This window comes from Colossoma macropomum, unplaced genomic scaffold (assembly GCF_904425465.1).
Source record: "Colossoma macropomum unplaced genomic scaffold, Colossoma_macropomum, whole genome shotgun sequence".
Lineage (NCBI taxonomy): Eukaryota > Metazoa > Chordata > Actinopteri > Characiformes > Serrasalmidae > Colossoma > Colossoma macropomum.
In genome coordinates, this window is record NW_023494787.1 from 45,966,022 (window position 1) to 45,989,177 (window position 23,156).

At 40.2% G+C, this 23,156-nt stretch overlaps 2 protein-coding genes across 17 annotated transcripts in view; one reads left to right on the plus strand and one right to left on the minus strand.

Annotated features, from left to right (window-relative positions):
- The first annotated feature begins 198 nt into the window (after positions 1-198).
- On the plus strand, positions 199-3,129 carry rplp1 (ribosomal protein, large, P1). The gene is made up of 4 exons (XM_036567571.1): positions 199-419; positions 1,354-1,428; positions 2,562-2,673; positions 3,011-3,129. The coding sequence occupies exons 1-4, from the start codon at positions 348-350 to the stop codon at positions 3,091-3,093; spliced, it is 342 nt and encodes a 113-aa protein (XP_036423464.1). The 5' UTR covers positions 199-347; the 3' UTR covers positions 3,094-3,129.
- Positions 3,130-4,748: 1,619 nt separating this feature from the next.
- ptk2aa (protein tyrosine kinase 2aa) overlaps positions 4,749-23,156 on the minus strand; it is a 204,457-nt gene continuing 186,049 nt past the window's right edge. For 15 of the 16 annotated variants that reach the window (XM_036567576.1, XM_036567582.1, XM_036567581.1 and 12 more), the window contains 6 exons: positions 17,473-17,535; positions 15,837-15,876; positions 13,981-14,084; positions 9,161-9,316; positions 8,993-9,073; positions 4,749-6,029 (listed from right to left, as the gene is read on the minus strand). In XM_036567576.1, the coding sequence (XP_036423469.1) occupies positions 5,817-6,029; positions 8,993-9,073; positions 9,161-9,316; positions 13,981-14,084; positions 15,837-15,876; positions 17,473-17,535 (657 nt within the window). In that variant the 3' untranslated portion in view covers positions 4,749-5,816. The remainder of the gene's footprint in view (positions 6,030-8,992; positions 9,074-9,160; positions 9,317-13,980; positions 14,085-15,836; positions 15,877-17,472; positions 17,536-23,156) is intronic. The other variant, XM_036567573.1, reaches the window with a different exon arrangement.

Here is a 23,156-nt window from a genome sequence, read left to right on the forward strand (position 1 = left end):
GTATTCTTCATTTATCCATTGTTTATTTATTAAACTGGTTCACATTTTTACATTTTATTTTATTATTTATTTTTTATTTTAACCGTCAGAAACTGGTTAAAAAAGCCTGTTTTGATGAGAGGAAACGATGACCAATCAGAAGACGCCCCGCCCTGTGAGGTGACGCAGGCGGGTATATAAGCAGATGTCCCGCCCTTTCTCTCTCCCTTTCCGCTCCGTGTGTGAGGAGGACTCGACCGTGCCTAAGGTGTTCGGTTCTTCTATCGAAGCTAAGGCCTGTTAATCCGGCGACTAGCACCGTTAAAATTAGGCATCCAAGTCCTAAACTGTAACATACTGAAAGAAAAATGGCCTCTGTCTCCGAGCTCGCTTGTATTTACTCCGCACTCATCCTCCACGACGATGAAGTGACAGTCACAGTACGTACCCCCCTCCTCTCTCTCTCCGCCGGCGCCATTTCTGTAACTTGGCTAACGCTCGCCACCACATGGTGTAGCTGGACTGTGTCCATTTACCTCGCATTACAGTTACTGTTAGTACAACTAGTCAAGCAGCCACCGGGTTCAGACGCTGTAAAGATAAATGAAACTTGCTTTGGTGTTTTGTATTCATACTTAAGCCATTGCGGCTGCTTATGGCTCAATTATGTAGCTTCTTGGTCGAATCTCCCCGTTCCACCTTAAATGGTGCCGCAGATACGTTCTCTACGTTCCATATCGACAACGCAAGTGCTGCAGTTTAAGGTGGAGCGGGAAGATTTAAACAAGAATCTGGCGAATAGGAAGCCATCCTTCTGTGTTAGCTTGCTAGCGATGCTGTTGCCCTTTACACCTAAATATATGGTTCTTTATGGGGTCTTTAGTAAAGGCACTGGTTCTGTATAGAACCATGAGCACTCAAACCTTCTGTCTATGGTGAAAATGGTTTTCAGATTAATGGAGAACGTGTGTGTGGTGTATATCTATGTATAACCTTAATGAAAATGGGTCTGTATAGCACCAAAACGTATTAAGAGGCTTGTAACAGAAGAACCATATACAACACGTTCTCCATCAATCTGAAGAGCCATTTGCCATGCAAACAGCCACTTAAGCATGAAGTGGCTCTGAGTGTTCATAGTTCTATATAAAACCTTTGACTTTATTAAAGAACCTATGAAGAACCGTCTTTAAGAGTGTAGAAAGCTGTAAGTTGTACACACAATGTAAAACTAGCTTACCAGCTGCATACAGTACTTACACTGTCCTGTAATGTTGTGTACTGGATCTCACCTGTATGTGGATGGATGGACTTGGCAGTGCAGCTAGTGGTTCATGGTAAGCTAACCTGACTGAGCTATGTGGTGTTTTTCAGGAGGACAAGCTGAACGCCCTGATCAAGGCTGCCGGAGTGACCATTGAGCCTTTCTGGCCTGGTCTGTTCGCCAAGGTAACACGTCCTTTGCTTATTAAATTTGGTTGTCCATGCTTGTCCTGCTCCGATAGCTGTAATGTTCCCTGTTGGTGGACAAGTGTTGACATTTTGACATGTGTTTGTCTGTAATGTGGACAAGCCACATTTAGGTGGCTTTATCATAGTGTTCAAGGTGTGGAGAGAAACTGGATGTTCCCTGCACTGCTCACATTGCCCTTTGCCCTTTTTGCTGAATTTTAAAGGGAACAATTCCATCTGTTTCCTAAATTTCTGCCAACTTCAGCTTTTGAAATGTAATTGAAGGAATTCAGAGTGGTTTGATGTTATTTGGTTTAACTGGGGAGAAACTTGCCAAATCAGATTTTTCAGTAGTGGTGATGGGAACCAGAGGTCACCATGTCTGCAGCCATATTTACCATCCAAAGGAGTAATCATAGTCTTCTGTTTTTTTTAATGTAATGATAAAAGCTGGGGTCAGTGCTCTGTGTGTCCACCATGGATGTCAAACTAGTTTATGGCCAAAGTTCTCATATCAACAGTAAAACTGTCTCAGGCACCAGGCAGCATATTTAATGTAATAGTTTAATAGAGGGAGCTTTTAAAGGGATCAGAATTGTTCACCACCGCTGTCAAACCACTTGTTTACATCCGATGGGCTTATGTAATTGGTCATTAGTGTAATTTCCCCTTTTACAGCCGTCAGGTGTCCAGGCATGGAGAGCTATTGATTTGAGTCCTTTTTACTGTCGGGTCACCTGATCTGGGCTCCTACTAGCTCATAAATTCCCAAGGTACTAAAGTGTAGATGATTAGGTTTGGAGATGTAGAATGGACATGATTTTCTTCCTCTCAGAAGTTTATGAATGAAACATCTAAGTCAGGTGACTTAGAAACTGGAACTGCACATGCTCAGTCTTTGACTCAGTCACCTGTGGACATTACTCCTATCGAACAGCCTAATGTTTTGAACACATGGCTTTGGAGTGGCTTGAGGGCTTGATCCTAGTTCTGTAGATGTAGTTCAGTACTAGTCCTGATTGAATGTGGTTACTAAATAAGCTAGGAAACCACTAAGCCACTTAGTGTATATAATGTTTGTTGGAAGGATGTTTCAGGTCAGTGTCATGACGAGGTGTTTCTGTTTGCAGGCTCTGGCCAGTGTGGACATCGGCAGCCTGATCTGCAACGTGGGTGCTGGTGGTGGTGCCCCCGCTCCCGTTGCTGCTGGCGGAGCCGCTCCTGCTGCTGGAGAAGCACCAGGTACCACGTTTACAAATGCATGTGCTGAATTCTGATAAGTGGAATCTGACAGTATCTATAACAGTACATTCCATGTTTCATAGTGCTGCACATTCATCTACTTGTCTGTAAAACCACATAGGGCCTTGGTAAATGTACTGATGGAGAGCATGTGTGCAAGAAGTGAATGTGGCTTGGAGTAAAGTACTGTTTGTCTAATTGATAGCATTACTATCTTAAAATGAGCTGGAACATCCAAGTGAAGAGTTTGAGATTAACACTGGCTTTCCACTCCAATAAAATGAACTTTTTTGTCTGTTTACCTTGCCTGATCTTTGTTTACGTGTTGCATTTACAGCCAAGGAGGAGGAGAAGAAAGAGGAGAAGAAGGAGGAGTCTGAGGAGTCTGATGACGACATGGGCTTCGGTCTCTTCGACTAAAGCAATTTTTCTATCAAAAATAAAAAATAGAACTGACCAAGTTGTGTTTTTTCTTCTAAGCTGTGTCCAGTGTTCATGTAAGTTTAAGCCTCCTGATTTAAGATGCAGCATTTTTCTGATTTAAAAGTAATGCTGTTGCTCAAATCTCAGTGACAATGACTGGCATAAATGATATGCAGCTACTTGTGAAGTACTCTTCCCACTATTTGGTCAACCTAAAGTAAATTGGGTCCAAATTATCTGCAATATTATCCAAAGGCTTTTACCCCTGGAAATTAGGTAAAATTCCCATTAAGGATCGGTAATGTGGCAAAAAAAAGTGATTTGTATGAGTGCGCCAATGAAAAAGTAGTACCACTCAAGTAATTTCAGAAATAACGAAGGATCAGCAGGATGAAAACATCCAACTGGTTATAATGAGTAAAATAAGATAATGGAATAACTGAATATCAATCCATCAGTTACTTGTTCCTGTGTAGATTATGCAGGATGAACTGCGTAGTGGCTCCATTTCTGTATTTGTATTTTTATGATACATGTGGTTGTTGTAAAAGTAATGACAATACTTATATACTTAATATTTTCTTAAAAGTGTTGTGTAACGTTAGCATAATGTCTACCATTTTGCAGTGATTAGTTCCTATAATGATGCTTTTGGTAAAATAGCCCCTGGACTGTAACGTTGACAAACTGCATGTTTCATTTTTATATATTCAAACATACTGTATATTACTTACAACTGAATCCTGAGGAAAGTTCTTGGAAAACCTGTTGTAGACAAATCTTCAATCACAGAACCATTTAATAAATAATAAATATATTTGCTGTATACACACGTGTGTGTATATATATATATATATATATATAGGCATGTGTACACAGCAAATATCATTTATTTTATATATATATATATATATATATATATATATAAAATATAATCATTTATTACTGCATAACTTTACAGGAGAAGGAAAAACCTATTTTACTTTTAATGTAAGTCAATGGAACCAGACTGTTTTCCCAAGTTATTTTGGACCATTTCTTTTAGTCCATTCATCATGGAATTTACAATTCCAATTTTCAAATTGTCAAAAACTGAAAAATTAAAAAAATGGATATACAAGGTTATTATTAGTATATATATATATATATATATATATATATATATATAGACACACACACACACACGTATACACATAAGAGCAAAACCTCGTATCATATATATATATATATACACATATATGAATTATTTTGGGGAATATTTTCCCCAACATTTCTGCATTAATTAAGATGTATTTATATAAAAAGGGCAATTCAGAGTGGTTTGATGTGAATGTTCTGTTTTAAAGAATCATAATTATTACTTTGTTCAGAATTCATTACAGTGGCGATGGCTGTCAGGTTTACAAATACGCTGCCTGACATGTGGGACATTGTTTTTTGTCTTGTTCTAAAAGTTTATGTACATTCAGAGAGGTGCAGGGTCAGTATTTTTTGGATTTACCGCTTACCTGGTTCCTGTGGTGGTACAGTGATACAGAAATCAGTGTCAGACTTCTTTATGGTGGACCTTTTCACATCAAACCACTCTGAATGGCTTTAAATTTACTATTTAAACCTAACATCACAGAAAGAAGGAGGAGGAGTTCACCAAATACAAGAGTAACACGTTTTATTAGTTAAAGGTTCTGTACAGTCAGTTCTTCCTGAGAATAATTTATCAGTGACAACGTGGATTTATTTATAGATTGTACTGTACACAGGGGTGAGCAGGGACAAACTCAAAAAGACATCAGTGTCAAGGAAAAGAAATAAAAATAAAACGATTCGTGGTAATGTGGACCAGCGTCTACATACACCGACATACTTCTCTTCGAGAACGCAATGGGTAAGAAGGCCTGGAGCTACTAGAACTGTGCTTTTACTGACTGATATGAGTAGCTTTAGGAGACACTTACTGAATTGCTAACAGTCCCTGACGGCACATTGCTACCCACTGATGTCCCCTTAACGTAGATACACCCTTTTTAGCCTAATAATTTCATAGTAGTTGTGATTCTTTAAAAATATATGCCTTTGTATGTGGAGTATTATACTTAAAACAGCATGTCGTGTTACGCTCAGGAGAAATGCATTGTGTCTCGAGGTGCCCCCTGAGTGAATGCCAGAGGACGATGGAGAAGAACAGTGTGAGCCCTCAATATGTATAGAATCCAGGATATTGGTAGGAGCATATCTGCTATAGTACAGTTCGCAAGAGGAAGTATGTTTGTCTCAATAACAGTAATAATAATCATAATAAACCTTTGGGTTAGCGAAGATGGTTCCAGGCATTGCAATAGCTCAGTGTGGGTTCCAGTTGCAGGATTTTCCAGCCTAAATTGGAGCCTCGGGCCTGGAGCTGAACTTCATCTCTGGATTAAAAAAAAAAATTAATAATAATAAAAACAAGACAACCAGCACAAACAAGACCATAAAACAAACTCGACTCCAAAAGTCCACTGTATGGAGTGACGTCTCTATAAAAAAGGGGTTTAATTCATATTCTTGTAGTGAGTCAGGCTTTAGAGGTGTGATTCTTCATAGTGGTGAGAGTTCTAAGCGAGGCGGGGCCACTGGGGCTGTGTGATCCTGTAGGCCTATATGAGGGCAGCCTATTGTCCAGCAGTGGATGTCCCTCCTCTCCTCTCCTGCGCTGTAGCGTCCGGCGCTCTCCGGAGGAACTAGTGCGGCCGGGACTGCACGCTCATCTTCAGCCGTGCCTGGTCGATGACGTCCAGCAGGTTCTTGGCGTCCACGGCGAGCGCGTGCGCGGCGGTCAGCATCTGCTTCTTGTAGTCCTGCTGCAGGCTGGTCAGCACGTACTGCTGCGCCAGCTTCATCTTGTTGATGAGTTCAGCCAGGTCCGAGTTCAACAGCTTCTGGGCCATCTCGATCTGGCAGGACAGACGTCAGGGAGAGTTCAACACTTATAGAGTACTGATCATGGAAAACTGAATTTTTATAAAACAGTTATATAGTATTAAAATCTAGTCATGTTTACACACAGGCTGATAATCCGTTAATAATCTGACTAATAGGTCAATCGAATAGAATACGTCCATGTATGCACCTCCATCGGAATCGTCTAGTCCGATTGAGGCTATTCGGAATACAGTTTCTATCCGATTGAGCGAGGTGTGTAATCCTGTAAATAATCCGTTAAATAGAAGAATAATATCCGTGTAAACGCCTGTATCTGATTACATTCCCTATCGGAAAGTTTAAGTACGTTCTGCTCATGTTCGTCGCGTCATAGTGAAAGTTTATACCGATCAACATGGCGGAGCAGAAACTGGTCTGCAGAGGAGACGAAGTTTATGCTCTGATCTTTAAAAGACGGCGGTGGGACGGACGTCCAGCTTATGTGTCTCAGAACACGACGTCTTCCTCTCGGCCTTCTTTAATAAGGACGTGTGAAGGACGTTTTCCTGAGTCTGACATCATTTTAAAGTAATTAAAAATACAAGCACTGCTCACTGCTGCTCATCTCACTCTGACTGGACTCGCGTGATGCTCGTTGTTATGGTAACGTCTACACTAAGCGGTTCTCTACACATGCGTGTCATTTTGGATCTGATTTGTAGTGAGCATGTAAACTGAGATTTGCCATCAGATTGTTGAGTAGAGTATCTTTATTGGCAGAAATCTTGGCATGTTAACACGGCCACTGTTAAAGTCTGAAGTTTCCCAGTCCATAACTAAGCTGCAAAAACAGCCCATTTTGAATTAACGTTTTTGTGATTTCATGAAAACCAACACGTTTACATATATCTACCTAATTAGCTCACAGCTGTTTAGCCCCGCCCATTCAGGCTGGAGTAAATTCATTTACATGAATCTTTCTTAAAATAACAAAAACAGCCTGTCTAATGCCAAGCGGCTAAGAGAGAGGGTGGAAATCAGGCATGTAAAATGAATTATGACTGTTTTTGGTACATAAAACCACACACGTCATAAAGGGACTGTGGAGGATTTTATGTTGAGGGTTTTCTGCATTTTCAGTTCTCTGTGCTTTTTGTAAAGTAGGTTTCTGTGACAGAGTGGTGGACAGTCTGCTATATAGAACCCTGTTCAAAAAGGTTTTATATAGAAAATGTAATGTAAACAAGCTTATGGTTACACTCTTAAACATGGTTCTTCAAGGGTTCTTTAGTGAAGACAATGGTTCTATGTAGAACTATGTACACTCAAACAACCATCTGCATGCTGAAATGGTTCTTTGCATGCTGAAATGGTTCTTCAGATAGATGGAGAATGTGTTTTATGAGTTTCTATATAGCACCAAAAAGGCTTCTGTTACTGTTACTGTGTCAAGTTTCTAACAACAGAAGAACCCTTTTTGGTGCTATAACCATCTACAGCACTTTGACCATCAATCTGAAGAACACTTTCATGATGCAAAGAACCCTTAATCATGTAAAGGGTTCTTTGAGTTTTCATGGTTCTACTTAGAACCATTTTCCCAAAAGGGTTCTTCTATTGTTACAAACTTGACACCATGACAATAGAATAACTGTTTTGGGTACTATATAGAACCATTTTCAAAAGGTTCCATATAGAACCATCTACAGCATTTTCACCATCAATCTGAAAAACCCTTTCATGATGCAAAAAACCCTTTAATCATTCAAAGGGGTCTTTGAGCGTTCATAGTTCATAATATATACCACCATTTTCTTTACTAAAGAACCCTTGAAGAACCATCATTATTGTTGGACTAGCACAAGCTCAGACTGATGGCAGTCATAACAGCTGCACAACTCAAGTAATGTAATCCCAGTTTTAGATTAAAGGGACAATAACCCACATCTGCATCAGACACCCAGTGAGAGCAACAGTGGCTGCATGCTGTGAGTGTATATATCATATCTATCACAAATACAGTCAATGGTTTAACTCCTAATTGTAGCCTCTCAAAATTGCCATTAATAATTTATTGTGTTCATTTGACACCGTTATTAATTATTTATTATTGACCTGAAGTCCATGTATGACATTTGTGTTGGATTATGTGCCTAAAACTGTCATGATTCATTTCACTCAACCCTTTTCCAGCCTCTCTTTATCTTAGAACAGAATAAAGCTTTTTTTCTTCCTGTGCCTTTAAGAAGGATATCTGTAAATGAGCTTTGTTCTGATTGGCTACCCTGCATTGTACCTCATTCAAAAGCAGTCCAGGCTGACACTCCATATAACTTTAACATGAACTTGAGGGTCTGTGACACCACTAAAAATATATTTGAGCAATAGAATACGAGAGGGAGTGTGTTACGGCGAAATAACATCACGGCTGTGATTTGGTCGCAGACACGAGCCGAAGACTCAACAGTTAAATAAATAAAGTAAGAAATTAATAAACTGGGCCGTGAACGCGGCATTTAATATGTTTTAATGTTCGCAGCTCCTTCAGCCAAATTATAGTTCCTTAACGAGCAGCTTGTTGCTACGTCAGAGTAACGAACTCTGCTCACTCACTGCACAGCCGGCAGTTCGTTCTCCAGCACCTTACACTGAATTCCCAAACTGTCATCACCACTGAGCAGCTGTTCAGTCGGCAGCTGTGACAGAAGAACAGCTGAACAACCTGGTATTAGCCAGAAATTAACTGAATACCATTCGCCAAATGTGTAGTCTGATCTTCAGTGTGTGACCAAATCAGACTGAGCCATAAAACTGCCGCAATATCAAGTTCAGCTCAGTTTTCAGCTTGCGTGACCGGAACTAACTGTTGTATAAATATATATATATATTCAGAATTCAGAATCAGAACTGAATACCAGAATAATAAACTTGTTCCTAAAAGGAGCATGTTTACTCATAAGGTACTGGTAAAAAAAAAAAACAGTTCACGACTCACCTCTCTGTGTGTGCTAGCTGGTAAGACAGGTATGGTCTCGTCCACTGTGGCTAGCAGTGTTCTCAAAGCCAATCCCACCTCCTGCAACACAATCAGCAGTGATTAGCCCTTAAACCACACTCACCGTCCACTGAAAACACACTCAGACTAACGTCTGAGAATCCTCACCTTCACCATGGGCACATACTCCTCTGGGGGAGCAGGCTGGATCTTACTGGACATCTCAATGACTGCCTTCACCAATCCAGTCACGTTTTCATACACTTTATCATTGGAGCGGTCGAGGTTGGCCGTGGGTGGCGGACTGATCTCTTGAGGTTGGATCTGGAGAGTGAATAAAGGAGAAATGAGAAAACAGGGCATTCAAGAATGTTCTACTGCTCTTTTCAGTTTCTCCACTAGAGGGCAACATCCAATTCAGGACATGGTGACCACAATGAGTGCTGCACTTAGATCACAACACTAGATGGCAGCACTGTAACCTTTAATATTATAAACACTGTAGCATTTATCACTTCATCTGCAGACCACAATTTATGAGTTAAAGCAGGAAATGAAAAACAATCTAGATGGGCAAGTCCCTGTTGTTACTTGAGACTGCAAGCAAACCATCCAAATAATATGAGTTAAACATAATTTATCAGTCATTTCTTCTGAAAAGTAAACAATACAAATAGAGTGTAGTGATAAGCCAAAAAACAACAGAAACACTGATAGACAAATGGACAAACACATTTCTAAGTTTAAAGGTACAATAAGTAACATTTCACATTTTCTTTGCTTGTTTTAAAATGTCAATGGAGAAAAAAGTACTGTAGAAAAAAGTATACTGTATGCATTTGCTAACATTTAACAGATTAATTTTCATTAAAATGTTAATGAAATAGGTTTAATTTCCTGGCCGGGCAGCGTGGAGTCTGCATGTTCCCCCAGTGTCTGCGTGGGTTTCCTCCGGGTGCTCCGGTTCCCTCCCACAGTACAAAAACATGCAGTCAGGCCAATTGGAGATACTAAGTTGCCCAGAGCTATGAGTGTGTGTGACTGCGTATGTCTGTGTGTTTGCCCTTTGATGAACCGGCAGCCTGTCCAGAGTGTTTCCTGCCCAATGAGCGCTGGGATAGGCTCCAGCGCCCCCCGCGAGCCAGGAGGATAAGCAGCTTAGATGATGAAGGAATGAATGAATGTCAGGTTTTTTTTTTACTTATTGTACCTTTAATGTCCTTCTAAGCTGAGAACTATAACTAAGATGACTAAGGTCCCACTCTTTAGTTCAGGCCAAATAAGGTGGCATATATATGGAGTACTGTTACTGGGGTGCCTACACACTACAGACTGACGCTTCAAAAGAGGACGCTGTGTTGGCTCTGCCAGACAAGAAAACAGGCCCATATGCAGACAAAATATGCTGCGATGGGCTCTGAAAAAGTAAACGTCTGCTGCAATGGATTCTGAGAGACAAATTATTTATTTAATTTCCAGTTAAAATGGCCATTCAGTACAAGTTCTTCATTTCTCAGTGTCAGGAAAAAAGCATATTTAACAGAAGATTACACAGAAGTAAACATAATCCATAATCAATCCAACCTTTAGCTTTATTACAGCTTCTATTCTTTTTTAGAAGTTTTTCAGAGAAATCTTTTGCAAATTTTTCCACACCTCCAAAGTTCAGTCTTAGAACTTGGTTGCTTTTACTGCTTCTCACAATCCAAGAAACCCAAATACATTCAGTGATGTTGAGGTCTGGACTTTGGGGTGGTCAGTCCATTGTTCTGCGAACACCAGCACCTGTTTAATTTGTCTATCTCCTTTTCTCAGTGAGGTTCTTCTTGAACAGCTACACATCCTTTCAGACCCATAGCGCTGAGTCATCTTCTCACAGTGGAAGGATGGATGTGGATGTTTCAGATCTGAAGCAGCTTGATTTTCTCCTCTCTCTCAAAGATGAAAGCTTTAAGTGCTGTTTATGTAATGGGGTCAGTTTTGATGGTCCACCGGGTCTTGCAAGGTTGTTAGGAGTCCCATTTTCTCTGTAGCTTTTAATCATTTTTTGAACTCCAGTTTTGGAAACTTTTTTCTCCACTTATTTCCCTTTGACCTTCTCCTTCCTTATGCAAGTGGATTAACTACTCTCCTCAGAAACTAACTTGTACTTAATGGCCATCTTGACTGGAAATTAAATCAATAAAGGATGATCTCTGACCTTTGTACAGTACTGAACCAGTGAAAAAAGGGATGAACAGGCAAAGTCAGACGTCTGATTTGTCTGGTTGATTTTCAACTGTATAAACTCCGCCCCTGCTCCACACTAGACTCCGCCCTTGCGCTATCTAGTGTGTAGGCACCGTTACTGGAAGCGCATTTACTGCAACACTATTTTCTTACACCATACAGATGACTGGGAGAGTGCTGGTCACTGGTGGCCACTGCTCTCCTAATCACCTGCATGATATCAGTGGTCACTAGCGGCCAGACTAGGACTAACATACAAACACACATAAGTGACACGGTCCTTACCCTCCAGGGCTACGTGCAACAACAGTGCGGCAAAAAGCAGGCGAGCGTGAGGGGGAGGGAGGGAGGGAGGGATGCAGGGAAACAGAACAGGAACAAAGAATTAATGATGCAAAAAAAAAAATAATAAGTACATGCAAACATTCAGAATCGCAATAAACAAACAGCAGCCTGCAGTGTTGTGTAATTTGGTGTTGAGATGTGACAGGAGCATATTTCTTCTGACTGTGATAACAAGGCGTAGCGTACGGTGGCTGTGTAGGAGGGCTCACGTCAGATGTTTAAAATGTAAAATTAAATCCAGACACATTCGATTCTGCTTGTTTAATTAAAGGAAACACAAGACATCTTTGGGCTTAGCGAGGCCTGTTAGTTCAGCTTCTCTACGCAGAACAAGCTGTTTTGCTTGGGCCGTTGAGGCCGGAAGCGGGAGAGCCTTGAAACAGCTTTATCTTCAAAACAAGGGGCCTCTTGGAGGAGCCGTCACTAAAACTGCCTGGAAAGTTTAAACACATTCGAAAAAGGCAGAAAAATAGACGTCTTAATTTCACCTCTGCTCTAAAAAAGCTGAAGTATTGCGTAAGAGCTGGCTACAACAAAAACGTGCGGTTTTACAGTCCGTTCTGTGCTGCGGCTTTGAGAAAGAGGTGGAAGAGGTCACAACCCCGTGGTTGAAGGGAGCTGGGACCGAAAACACACTTCTACCCCCCCTTCTTATCCTCCGACTGTCCCAGAGTAGATTTTCCCAGAGAGCAGAACCACATCCCCTTATTCGGTTTACCCAGCTCCACTTGAACTTGCGCTGCTGTTCTAAAGACTGAAATAATGCTGCTTTCTCAGAAGACCAACTGGTTTACGAGGGAGGTAAACAAAACATTGTATCTCCTCGTATCTCCATTTTTGACGTTTTTCTGTTTTTGAGATAATGTAAAAATACCTCTTGCTCTTTACATTGTGTGTAAATTTCATGATGAATGGACTAACAGAAATTACCTAAAATGGCTTGGAAAAAATTCTGGTTCCACTGACTTACATTGAAAGTAAAGTAGGTTTTTTCCTTCTCCTGTAAAGTTCTCATTTTGGAGATACGAGGTTTTCTTCCGACAGCAGCGATATTTGCACATTATTATTACTACTATTATTGGAGTTTTGGTGATGAAAATAGTGTTAACATCATAACTCTGTGAATTCATGCTGAAAATTTTGATATACTCGATTTATAATCCAACTTTGAAGGGCGTTCATGTGGTGCCTCCTTGTGGGAATCTCTATATTTCCGATAAAACAGAGACCGCTTGATAGCAGCATCAGTGTTTTCAATAGCATAAAACCAATTTTGTTGCAGATTCATACATGAAATGATGTGCTAACTACTCTGCAACTTCACAAAAGAGCACAATATTTGAAACTAAGGCTGTGCCTTTTAGTGTCCCAATCTAAAGCGATACGATACGCTGAGAAAAAATACAAATGATCCAATCATACGAATTGGATACAGTGATTCGGTACAACGCGATACGATAATACAATATGATACAATGATATATGATTCAATGATACAACACGATGCGATATGATGATGCGATACAATACGATACAATTATGTGGTGCAATACTATACGAAACAGTGGTACGATATAATAACAAAGACACGATACAATGATAATGATATGATATATAACGATATAATACAGTGAGCTGCAACAGAATTTGCTAGTAAGATACACTGTATTATTACATCCTTATCCAGAACAATGAACAGAGTTATAGTTGAATCTAAAAAGTGTTGAGAATGAAGTTATAATAACATCACCATGCCTCTTCTGTGAAGAGGTGATTAAATCTTGAAGCAGATAATAATAAGAAATGACTATAAATAGTTACAATTTATTGTTCATTATTTAACAGCTTCCCTGTTTCTGAAAAACTTGAATATTTCATAGAACATCTGAAACACCTTCTGGCATCTAGTTCAGAATATTTCAATCTACAGTTATTGGGTTATTATCGAATGAAACAACATCACCAATACGTGATTTCAGTCTTTGGAATGGTAGCGTTTGTCTTATGCAGAGAAAGTGTGTGTGGTAATGTGGTCTCGGACAGAAGAGGCCGCTGGGCCCTTTGCTGATGAGGCTTTAGCTGTTCTGCTGATGAACAGCAACTCTGGCCGCTCGGCTAAGGCAAGAGAGCAAAAAGACACGTTGACAGCGTCGTTTTTCCATCTGCTCTGCACAGCCAAGTTCTTCAGTTCAAACGGTCAAGCGGTAGCACTTCAGAATAACAAGGCGAAAAAGGGGAATAAAGGGATGTGTGATGGAAAATTTGGAAGGGAAACCAAAGCGCATGCTTCACGGCAGGGAGAAGTTATAAAGGTTCACTTCAAACACAGGCAGGCAGAGTGTTTTCCGTGCAGTAGCTTTGGCTGAGGACTGAAAGCCCCATGCTTCCTCACCAGAAGATGAAAGCAACCGTACCTTAACGCCCTCATTGTAGCTGTCCACCGGATTAATGCTGGCCAGGCTGCCCAGGTGGCTGGGGGCTCCTGGACGAGGGGGCTTCTTGGGTGGAGCTACAAGTTCTGTTTGGGGGAAGAAGACAAGCACTGTTAGCATGTAATTTCATTCAAGTTTTTTTTTTTTTTGCAGTCGTTCAGCCAAGACATGTTTGTTGTGTGAAGTTTGCTTTTTTTTTGTTTTAGTTTTGCAATGGAGCTACAAGGCTAACGTAATGGAAACTTTCACCCCACCAACAGCTTCAGCCTCAAAATGCATCAAGTGACATATTGACATACTGTTATTTATAAAAATGGAAAAAGTACTGACAAAATTCAGGCTTCAAATCACTCCTACTACTTGTATTTTTTAGCTATGCAATGTACTTTTTAAAATTCAGCAAATAAGGAAAAAATTTGAACATCCCTGGTTAAATGACGTTTTGTTGATTTTCTAAGTGAAAATAAGTGAACACATCCTCTACAGAGAACAAGCTTCTGCACATTTTAATTCACCATTACTGGTTATTTGCTGAATGTTAACATACTGGGGGAAAAACAAAACAACAGAAAACAGGGCAAAAGTAACATCAGATTTCACTATGTATTTTTTCCAATGTGTTAAATTCAGCAAATAAACAGTAATTATGTATTAAAATATTCACTTAGAAAACCATCAAAACTTAATCTGACCAGGAGTGTTTTAAATTTTTGCCTACAAATGTAGATAACAGTATGTTACACAGTGTCAAACACCACTTACGCAAGTCTATTAGACATGATTTAACTGCTTAACACGGTTTGAGGCAGCTGTGTGATGATTTAGGCATGCAGTTAGCAAAGTGCTAACTGGTGGTGTATAATCTTCCATTCCTTAGTTGCATTGGAATTGTAGCTCCAGTGCAAAAATAAAGAAGCCAACATAATTTTAGATGCTGTAAATTAGATTTTTTTTTGTTGAAATATCGCTTCAAGGAGTATTACACAACGTCAAACACATTTAACTCTGTTTCGTTCATAGGCAGCTGTCATATTCCACTGTTTTGTAGAAAAAGAAAAGTGCTAGGTTTATACATATTGGGACCTATTTCAGGACTTTAAGGCATTTTCTCTCAGTGATAGGTGGGACTGGTGGCAGGGGGAGGTGAAACATAATATCAGTTAATATGCTTTTTTCCTTGCCTGCTGGTGCACAGTGATGTAATCAAAATTCAGAAGACATTTTGGAGGTAGCAAAAGTCACTATATTTAGATGGAAGACAGTGGACGAGTATCAAGAATTTGGTCTTTTGAATAATAATGTTTGATGAGTCGTGCTTAATATGACCAGAAACAAGAACAAGCAATGTATAAAAGGTTCATTTTGGGTTCAGGCTAAGTTTAAACTGCTCTCATTCTTCACTTTCTCTATTCCTTTACGTAATGCTAAAGCGTTAGATTCAGCCAGTTACTTGTGAAGTAGTTCATTACCTGAAGCAGGTGTGGCACATTTTGTCTGAAACGACACTCTGCATGAAGGTAGATCTCCAGGAGCAGGGCTGGTGACCACTGATTCTATACCATTTAAAAAGTTTCCCTCCACCCAAACCGAGCACCATTTAGAAACTTTGTTTTCAAGACTGCGCTGCTAACACTAATTCTAACGCTGCTGATGATCACCTACGTTTCATGAGGTAAACAACATCAGCGCTTGCACATAAGCAACCATCAAAATGAAGTGTAACTAAATATTTTATGAAGTCCTAAAGAAGGAACATTCATTTAAAATACTGTATGTAAAAATCTCACAGTTAGAGAAGTGCATGCTTAGAGAAGTGAGACGTGTGCTGGGGCCCTTACCTGCTTTGCCCACGGGCTGGTATATGTGCTGGTTTCCCGTCTGGAAGAAAAAAAAAATACAAAAACAAGCCTTTAGAGACTCGCTGGCTGGCCTGGGCTCACTGCTTTTACTGCTGCCCACCACGGCCTGTGGGATTGTGGGAAGTATGTGGGACCGCGTACGTAATCCAGCCCCTGAGGCGCTTGTGCAAATGCATCTCCAAAACACTTTCTATCAAACATTCTCTCCATCTCTTTTTTATAGTCCATCTCTTTTTCTCCCCCACTTGCTGGCATACCGATGCTTCCTGTCTTCTCCCATGTGTTCAGACAGTTCTGTAATTACTGGGAGAAAATGGGCCTGGTTTTGTGGGTGCTGTCGAGCTGACGCCTGTTTTTCGCAGATTACCCGGTGGAGATGATGGCATGTAAAACGGCTGCTTGTGGCTGCTCTTCCCACTCGCGCTCCCCTCCCCAAGCTCCTCTCTAGGGATGGGCTGAAGCTCAAAATTTAACCCCCCTCTTAACCCTTAGAAGTTGCAGCTGTTGCCAGCAAAAGCAAATAAAATGTCATTTCATATAAATTATTTCTAACATGTGGCACTGACAGGTCAGATTCTATGCTTTCAATACATACCACAATTGTGTTTGTAAGTAAAAGAGGAGATATTTAATTATAGAAAGTTACTGTTGTGTTTACAGGCTTCTACTGTGGAAACACAAACCTTTATCATTTATCACTTATATTTTGACATCAAAACAAACAGAAAAAGTCATAAGTACAGACTTAAACCTATCGAGACCGAATGTAAATCAGATGTAAATGTAATTCACAGCGCATAACACTGAAATTATTTGGGTAATTAAAGGGCTCATATCCTACAGCCTACATCTTACACAGGCCCACATCAAAAATAGTCATAACTCATTTTTTGCATGACCGTTTCTCAACCTCTCTTCATCCCTCATAATTAAACAGGCTGTTTTTGTTTTTTTGTAACTGTGCCTTTAAGAGAAACATATGTAAATGAGCTCTGTTCTGGTTGGCTGCCCTTGATTGTGCTTTACCTCACAAAGGAATCTGGGCTGAAACTCTTCTCATAGCTTCAGCATGAATGGACAAGGCTTAACTGCTGTAGGCAGAATTCGCAAGTATAGGTAAATGTGTTTTCGTGACATCACAAACACAGTGAACTCTATTTCTGCAGTTTAATTTTCATGGACTTTGGAGTGAACAGTATGTTTTTAAACAACAGGTAACAGTCCTTTCATGCTACATCAAAATGTTTTATTAAAAAAAAAATATATATGATATGAGGTCCTTTAAGTAACTACGTAAAAACAGTCTGGCAAAGAAACAGGACCTTCACTTCTAGGGGTTAAAAATCAAACATGCACATCATTTTCACCAGCCAGCAGCTAAATGTCAGTAGAAGGGAAACAGCTCCTTTCTGTCAGGCCCCTGGATTATAAGTCCATTCTTAAAATTCTTAAGAGCTTCAGAGCTCATGGCTTCCGGCAAAAGGCTTCAACAGAGGAATATTTACAACGCAGAATGGAGAGCAATACTGAAAGACAGTGAGTGAGTGTCCTCAGCACGACATAGTAACTCCCTCTGGGATAAAAGAGAAATAAGCAGAGACCTATGAGAACTCACCGGCCCCTGGAGAGCTCCGTCCTCTCGGTCAATGCTGCCCCTTGAGTTCCTGGACTCCAGCTTCTGGACACACACGACCAAAAACAAAACACACACAATCACATCTCCAATTCCATATATATGCATCCACTGAAACGTTCCAATTCAGCTTTCACCCTTTAGTGCACACAATGAAGTGGCATGTAGAGACAGTGCAAAAGTCAGAAACCATTTCTCTTCATTTATTTAATGTCCAGTGCAAAAACGATCATCCGCTTGATGTTTCTGAGGTTATTAGACAGGAGATAATCCAACTGCATAAGAAAGGACAGTCAAAAAGAAAATAAGTGAAAAAAACAGGAGTTTCCAAAAGTGGAGTTCAAAAAAAGATTGAAAGCTACAGAGAAATTGGGACTCCTAACAACCATGCAAGACCTGGTAGACACCAAAACTGCCCCTATCAGATTAGCAGCACTTAAAGCTTTCATCTTTGAGAGAGAGGAGAAAATCAAGCTGCTTCAGATCTGAAAACATCCACATCCTTCCTTTCACTGTGAGAAGACGACTCAGCGCTATGGGTCTGAAAGGATGTGTAGCTGTTCAAGAAGAACCTCACTGAGGAAAAAAAAAGAAACATCAAAACTGAACATCTGAGATGTGGATGTTTTATAGACCGATGAGTCTAAATGTGGACCATGAGAAATGGCAGAAAATGCAACCAACTTCTAAGACTGAACTTGTACCTACTGGCTGTTTTAAATGGAAATTAAATAAATGAAGGGTGGTCTCTGACTTTTGCACAGTACTCAAAACATAACAAGAAACAATACATACACCTACACACACACCTACACACACACCTACACACACACACACACACACACACACACACACACAGTTTCTAAGCCGCTTATCCTTCTGGGTCACAGGGACAATACATATAAATAAGCACAAAAATTCTGATTTTTTTAACAAGTTACACTGACCTCTACCTATTTCATCTCTACTGATCTCACCCCAAAAACAGCCCAACAATACCAATATTACACAACAATACACAGCAGGATTATAAATCTCTGACTGCACAACAGTTTGATTATGACTCCTTCATTCATTATGAAATCGTAGACTTCACCATAATTCAAATCATTTTTTGGTACAATTATTTTAAAATAGTTTTTAAAAATACACTGAATGCACAAATGAATATGTTTTTTCTTGTTGTTTTTTACATTTGAAAACGAGTCAAGCATTCTATTTTGGCCAAAATAGACCCAGAGAGAGAGGCCACTCTTCTTGAGCACTATTACAATCAATTCTAGACTATTATGACATCCCAAAACTAATACATATCACAAAGCACTGACGCATTTTTAAATCATATCGACTCTTCCAACTACTATCAACAAACCACACCAAACATCTAAAAGAAAACTTCCTATAACAAGCAGTAAATCCAGTCTTATATCCAAAAATCCACACCAGATTCAAGAATTTGCCCAAACCGAGACAGTACCGGTTTTCCAAAGCAGGATTTAAAAATGTGCATCCTCGGAGCCGAGTGCGTCCTGGCCACAGCGAGGAGAGAGTGAGGGGAGCGAGATTCCATCACAGAAGGAGTGAGCTGTGGCTTTCTGCTGGAGCGCCGCTTAAATGCGCCTGGATGTAGCGTGCGGAGAAAACACGGCCAGCGCACTCCCCCCACCACCTCACTCTCTCACTCTATCTCTCTCTCTCTCTCTCTCTCTCTGCACTTTCCCTCAACTCTCCTTCCACTCACTTCAGCTCTCTTTAACGCATCCCACCACCCCTCCCTGCCCCGCTGGTCTGCATTTAAAGTGATAGATCAGCTCTTACCCAAATGTAGTCAATCAGCCATAACATGTTAGGTAGAGGTTTGCTCTTTTAGTTTTGTGCTGGAGGTGTGCGGCTAATTTAGCTAAGTGATTAAAGCTTATACTCAGCAATTAGCTCTTGTGCAAACTGCATATCCAAATCATCATGCCTCAATTCTTAAGACTCTGTAATAGTCCTGCTTATGTGCTTTCTGACACTGTATGACGTACTGTTGTCTAAAAATGGATCAAGGTTTGCCTAGCTAGACATACTAGCATCCATCTTCAGGTGCACACAAATATGAAACATTTGCACTGGCTACTCATTCAAGCTGCCAAATTAGGAATTTGTGGCCAGCATTACAGAAACACGTTCATCCTATACCTCATATTTACAATTAACAATCCACCAAAAATAAGGAAATATTTACTAAAATATTTACTAAAATCTCTACATAATAAGAACACCATCATAGTGGTGACTGTGGTGGTCACACCTACCAAGCTGGTCCACCCTGACATCATCCAATCTATGTTATTTTTAATTTAAGGGCCCATATTGTAAAAAAATATATATTTTTCCTCACTTTTATGGGAATTAAGCTGCAAAAATGAAAAAAAAACTGAAATTTTTACCTAAACTGTTTCTGTGACATCACAAACCAACATATTTATATATCCACCTATTCAATGTGTAGCTGTTTAGCCCCGCCCATTCACACTGAAGGAGTGTTTCAGCTGGAACTGCTTTTTAACCAGACACTATACAAGGACCAGCCAATCAGAACAGAGCTCAACAGCCTGTTTAAGTCTAAGGGATAAAGAGAGGTTGTAAAATGGTCATGTTAAAATGAATTCTGACCGATTTTGGTACACAAACCCACAGAAACATATAAAGGTTATAAGTGAACCTGACATAACCTCCAGGGCTAAAATAAAACATAGGATATGGGCTCTTTAAATATTGTTTATCTACCGCAGTGACAGCCTCTCAGAGTAAAGCCAGTTTACTCAAAACCTTACTCAATTTAAGACTTTATTTCATAGAGTGATAAAGCAATCTTTAGCCAATGGAACAGCATCTGTTATGCCTGGAATTCCAGCTTGGCAGGGGGTGATCATCACAGTCACCATAAAACCACTTTCGTTAATGCCATAATTACAGTTTATGAACTGCAACAAAATCTGTTTTGCCTGAATAGTTGCATATCGGAACAAACAGGTTTGTTTGACGGGTAAAGGTGTATCCAAATCAAGTGGCCACTTGGGCCTCAGGCTCTGCATTTATAGTGGCCAAAATGCAAAATGCTGTGTCCAGGGACACCCTTATGCGGTAAGAACGAACGACGACTCAAAGAAGTGCGACTGCAGTCTTTCTGGTGGGTCTCATCCCAGTAAAAAACAGCAAAGAGCGTCAGAACCAACGGATGCCAAATCTGTCATGAGATTCTCACAATTCTCAGAATGCATAAACCACAGGGATTTCCGTAGCTTCCCAGAACCCTGGCAGCCTTCATTAATGAATGCTCAGCCAGGCATTCCGCATTTTCCATCATGGAGGTAAGACTTTTAGACAACAAAAAGGCAAATCACATGTCCTGCCTTTGTCAACTCCAACTCCAATTGCTCAAGACAGTTGTATGTGAGAAGTGGATTCGAGACAAAGCCAGGTTTTTAAAGATGTGAGCAGCTCTGAATATCCACCAAAAGCAAGCGTACTATTTTCCACAAAGCAGAAGCAGTGTGTCTAAGCCATTTACTGCTTGAGCAAACTGCTCTAAAATGGTTTCAGACTGTGGGGATAAAATGGAGGAGATGGAATGGTTTCATCCACAGCTTTGGCTCTCTGGGTGGTTCAGCTTTCAGTGGATGAGGTGCACGCGATCTCAAAGGTCTGCCTGATACACACGTAGTGCTGGGCAAAAGTCAGAGACCATCAGTTTTACAGTCAAAACAGCCATTAAGAAAAAAAGCAGAAAACATATTTAACAGAGAATTACAGAAGCATCAATAACTATATAATACATCAACATTTTCAGTACTTAATGTGTCCACTTTCTTCCATTGCTTTCAGTGATTCAAAGAAATGTGCGGGGATATTTTTCCACACCTCCAAAGTTCAGTCTCAGAAGTTGGTTGCATTTTCGCAATCCAAGTAATCCCAAACACTTTCAATGATGTTGAGGTCTGGACTCTGGGGTGGTCAGTACATTGTACATTGCACCAGATCTGAAGCAGCTTGATTTTCTCCTCTCTCTCAAAGATGAAAGCTTTCAGTGCTGTTTATCTGATGGGGATGGTTTTGGTGTCTACCAGGGCTTGCACAGTTGTTAGAAGTCCCATTTTCTGTATATTCTTCTTATACTTTTCTGAACTTTGGTTTTGGAAAACCTTGTTTCTTAAATAATTTTCCTTTAACTTTCCCCTTCCTTATGCACATGGACTGTGTAATATCTCATCTCCTCAAAAGTATCCCTAAATAAAATCAATAAACTGTACTTAACGGCTGTTTTGACTGGAAATTAAACAAACGAAGGGTGGTCTCTAACTTTTGTACAGTCAGGATTTACAGCTTTGTTTTTTTGAACCTGGGTCCCCTTTATTGTGCAGCATCGTGCATCACCTTTTTCACTGAATAAAAACAACAGGCCCCTCAACCACAAAACACACTCAAAACACACACCTGTGCCAAAATGAGGGTTAAGGCCGGGATCAGAGATTGCTTTTGTGCCAAAGAAAGACAAAGAGGCCATTGAAGTCGGTTGGAAATGAGGGGATGAGAGGAAAAAAGAGAACCAAAAAGTGCATGCGAAATTTGTGTGTGAGAAAAAGAAACTAAAATCTCAATTGCTTTTTTTGTTTGTGACAGTTTGTCTATGCAGAAATCTCTGCAGTGTGTAGGGAGTGGCCTGCTTGCCCACTGTCTGAGAGGGGAAGTTGCAAGTAAAGCATATGAGTTAAACAGGCTGAACACCAGTGTTGGGGTAGATAATCAAAAAAAGGAAATCCATTACAAATTACTAATTACATTTCTCAAACTGGAATTACTTTCCTTTTACTTACTGGAAAAACTAACCTCACTACTTAGTACTTTACTTCTGAGTTACTCTCTAAAATCCAAATAAATCCATAAAAATCTGTAAAAGGAAAACCTAGCAATCCTTTCAGTACTTTATTTAGAAAAATCAGCCAATCACAGTAAACATTATTTAAAAGGCCTGTGACTACTCCCGCCTTTAAATAAGCTATAGCTAGCTAGGCTTATCATGATGAGGAATGGCTGATGCGGTTGGAAAACTGAGAAACCTGTCAGTAGAAATGATCCATAATGAGCTATGAATGAATATTAAAGCTCACAGAGTTTAGGTGAGGGGTCTCTCATCTTTGGCACACAGATATTTATCCATCAGTTTCATATCAGCACATACAGAGTTTACTGCATAAATATACACACCTAGATGTCGCTTTGGGTCCAGCCAGGCACGTCAATGGCACAGCCATTTTGGGGCGGTCAACATCGCTGCTGGACAGCAGCCAGTACCATTACAGAGCGGCAGTTTAAGAAAGATACTGTCCAAAATTACACTATTTCAAGAATATTGATCTCAGAAAGTGGGATAGGATTATATAACGGAGGGAACGCAGCGATCCACACGCATGTTTGTGTGATGCGTATTGTTTGTGTGATGTTTATGTGTAGATATGGCCGTGTGGTTGGTGATGCACAGAGAACCTGCTGATGTGACTGTTTTTCCTGGTGTATCAACCAGCATCTTGCTCTGATTTTCCTGTTCCACTTTAAATGGTACAGCTTTAGGCACCAGAAAGTGACTGCTGCACCATTTAAGGTGGAACGGGAAAACTTTCTGG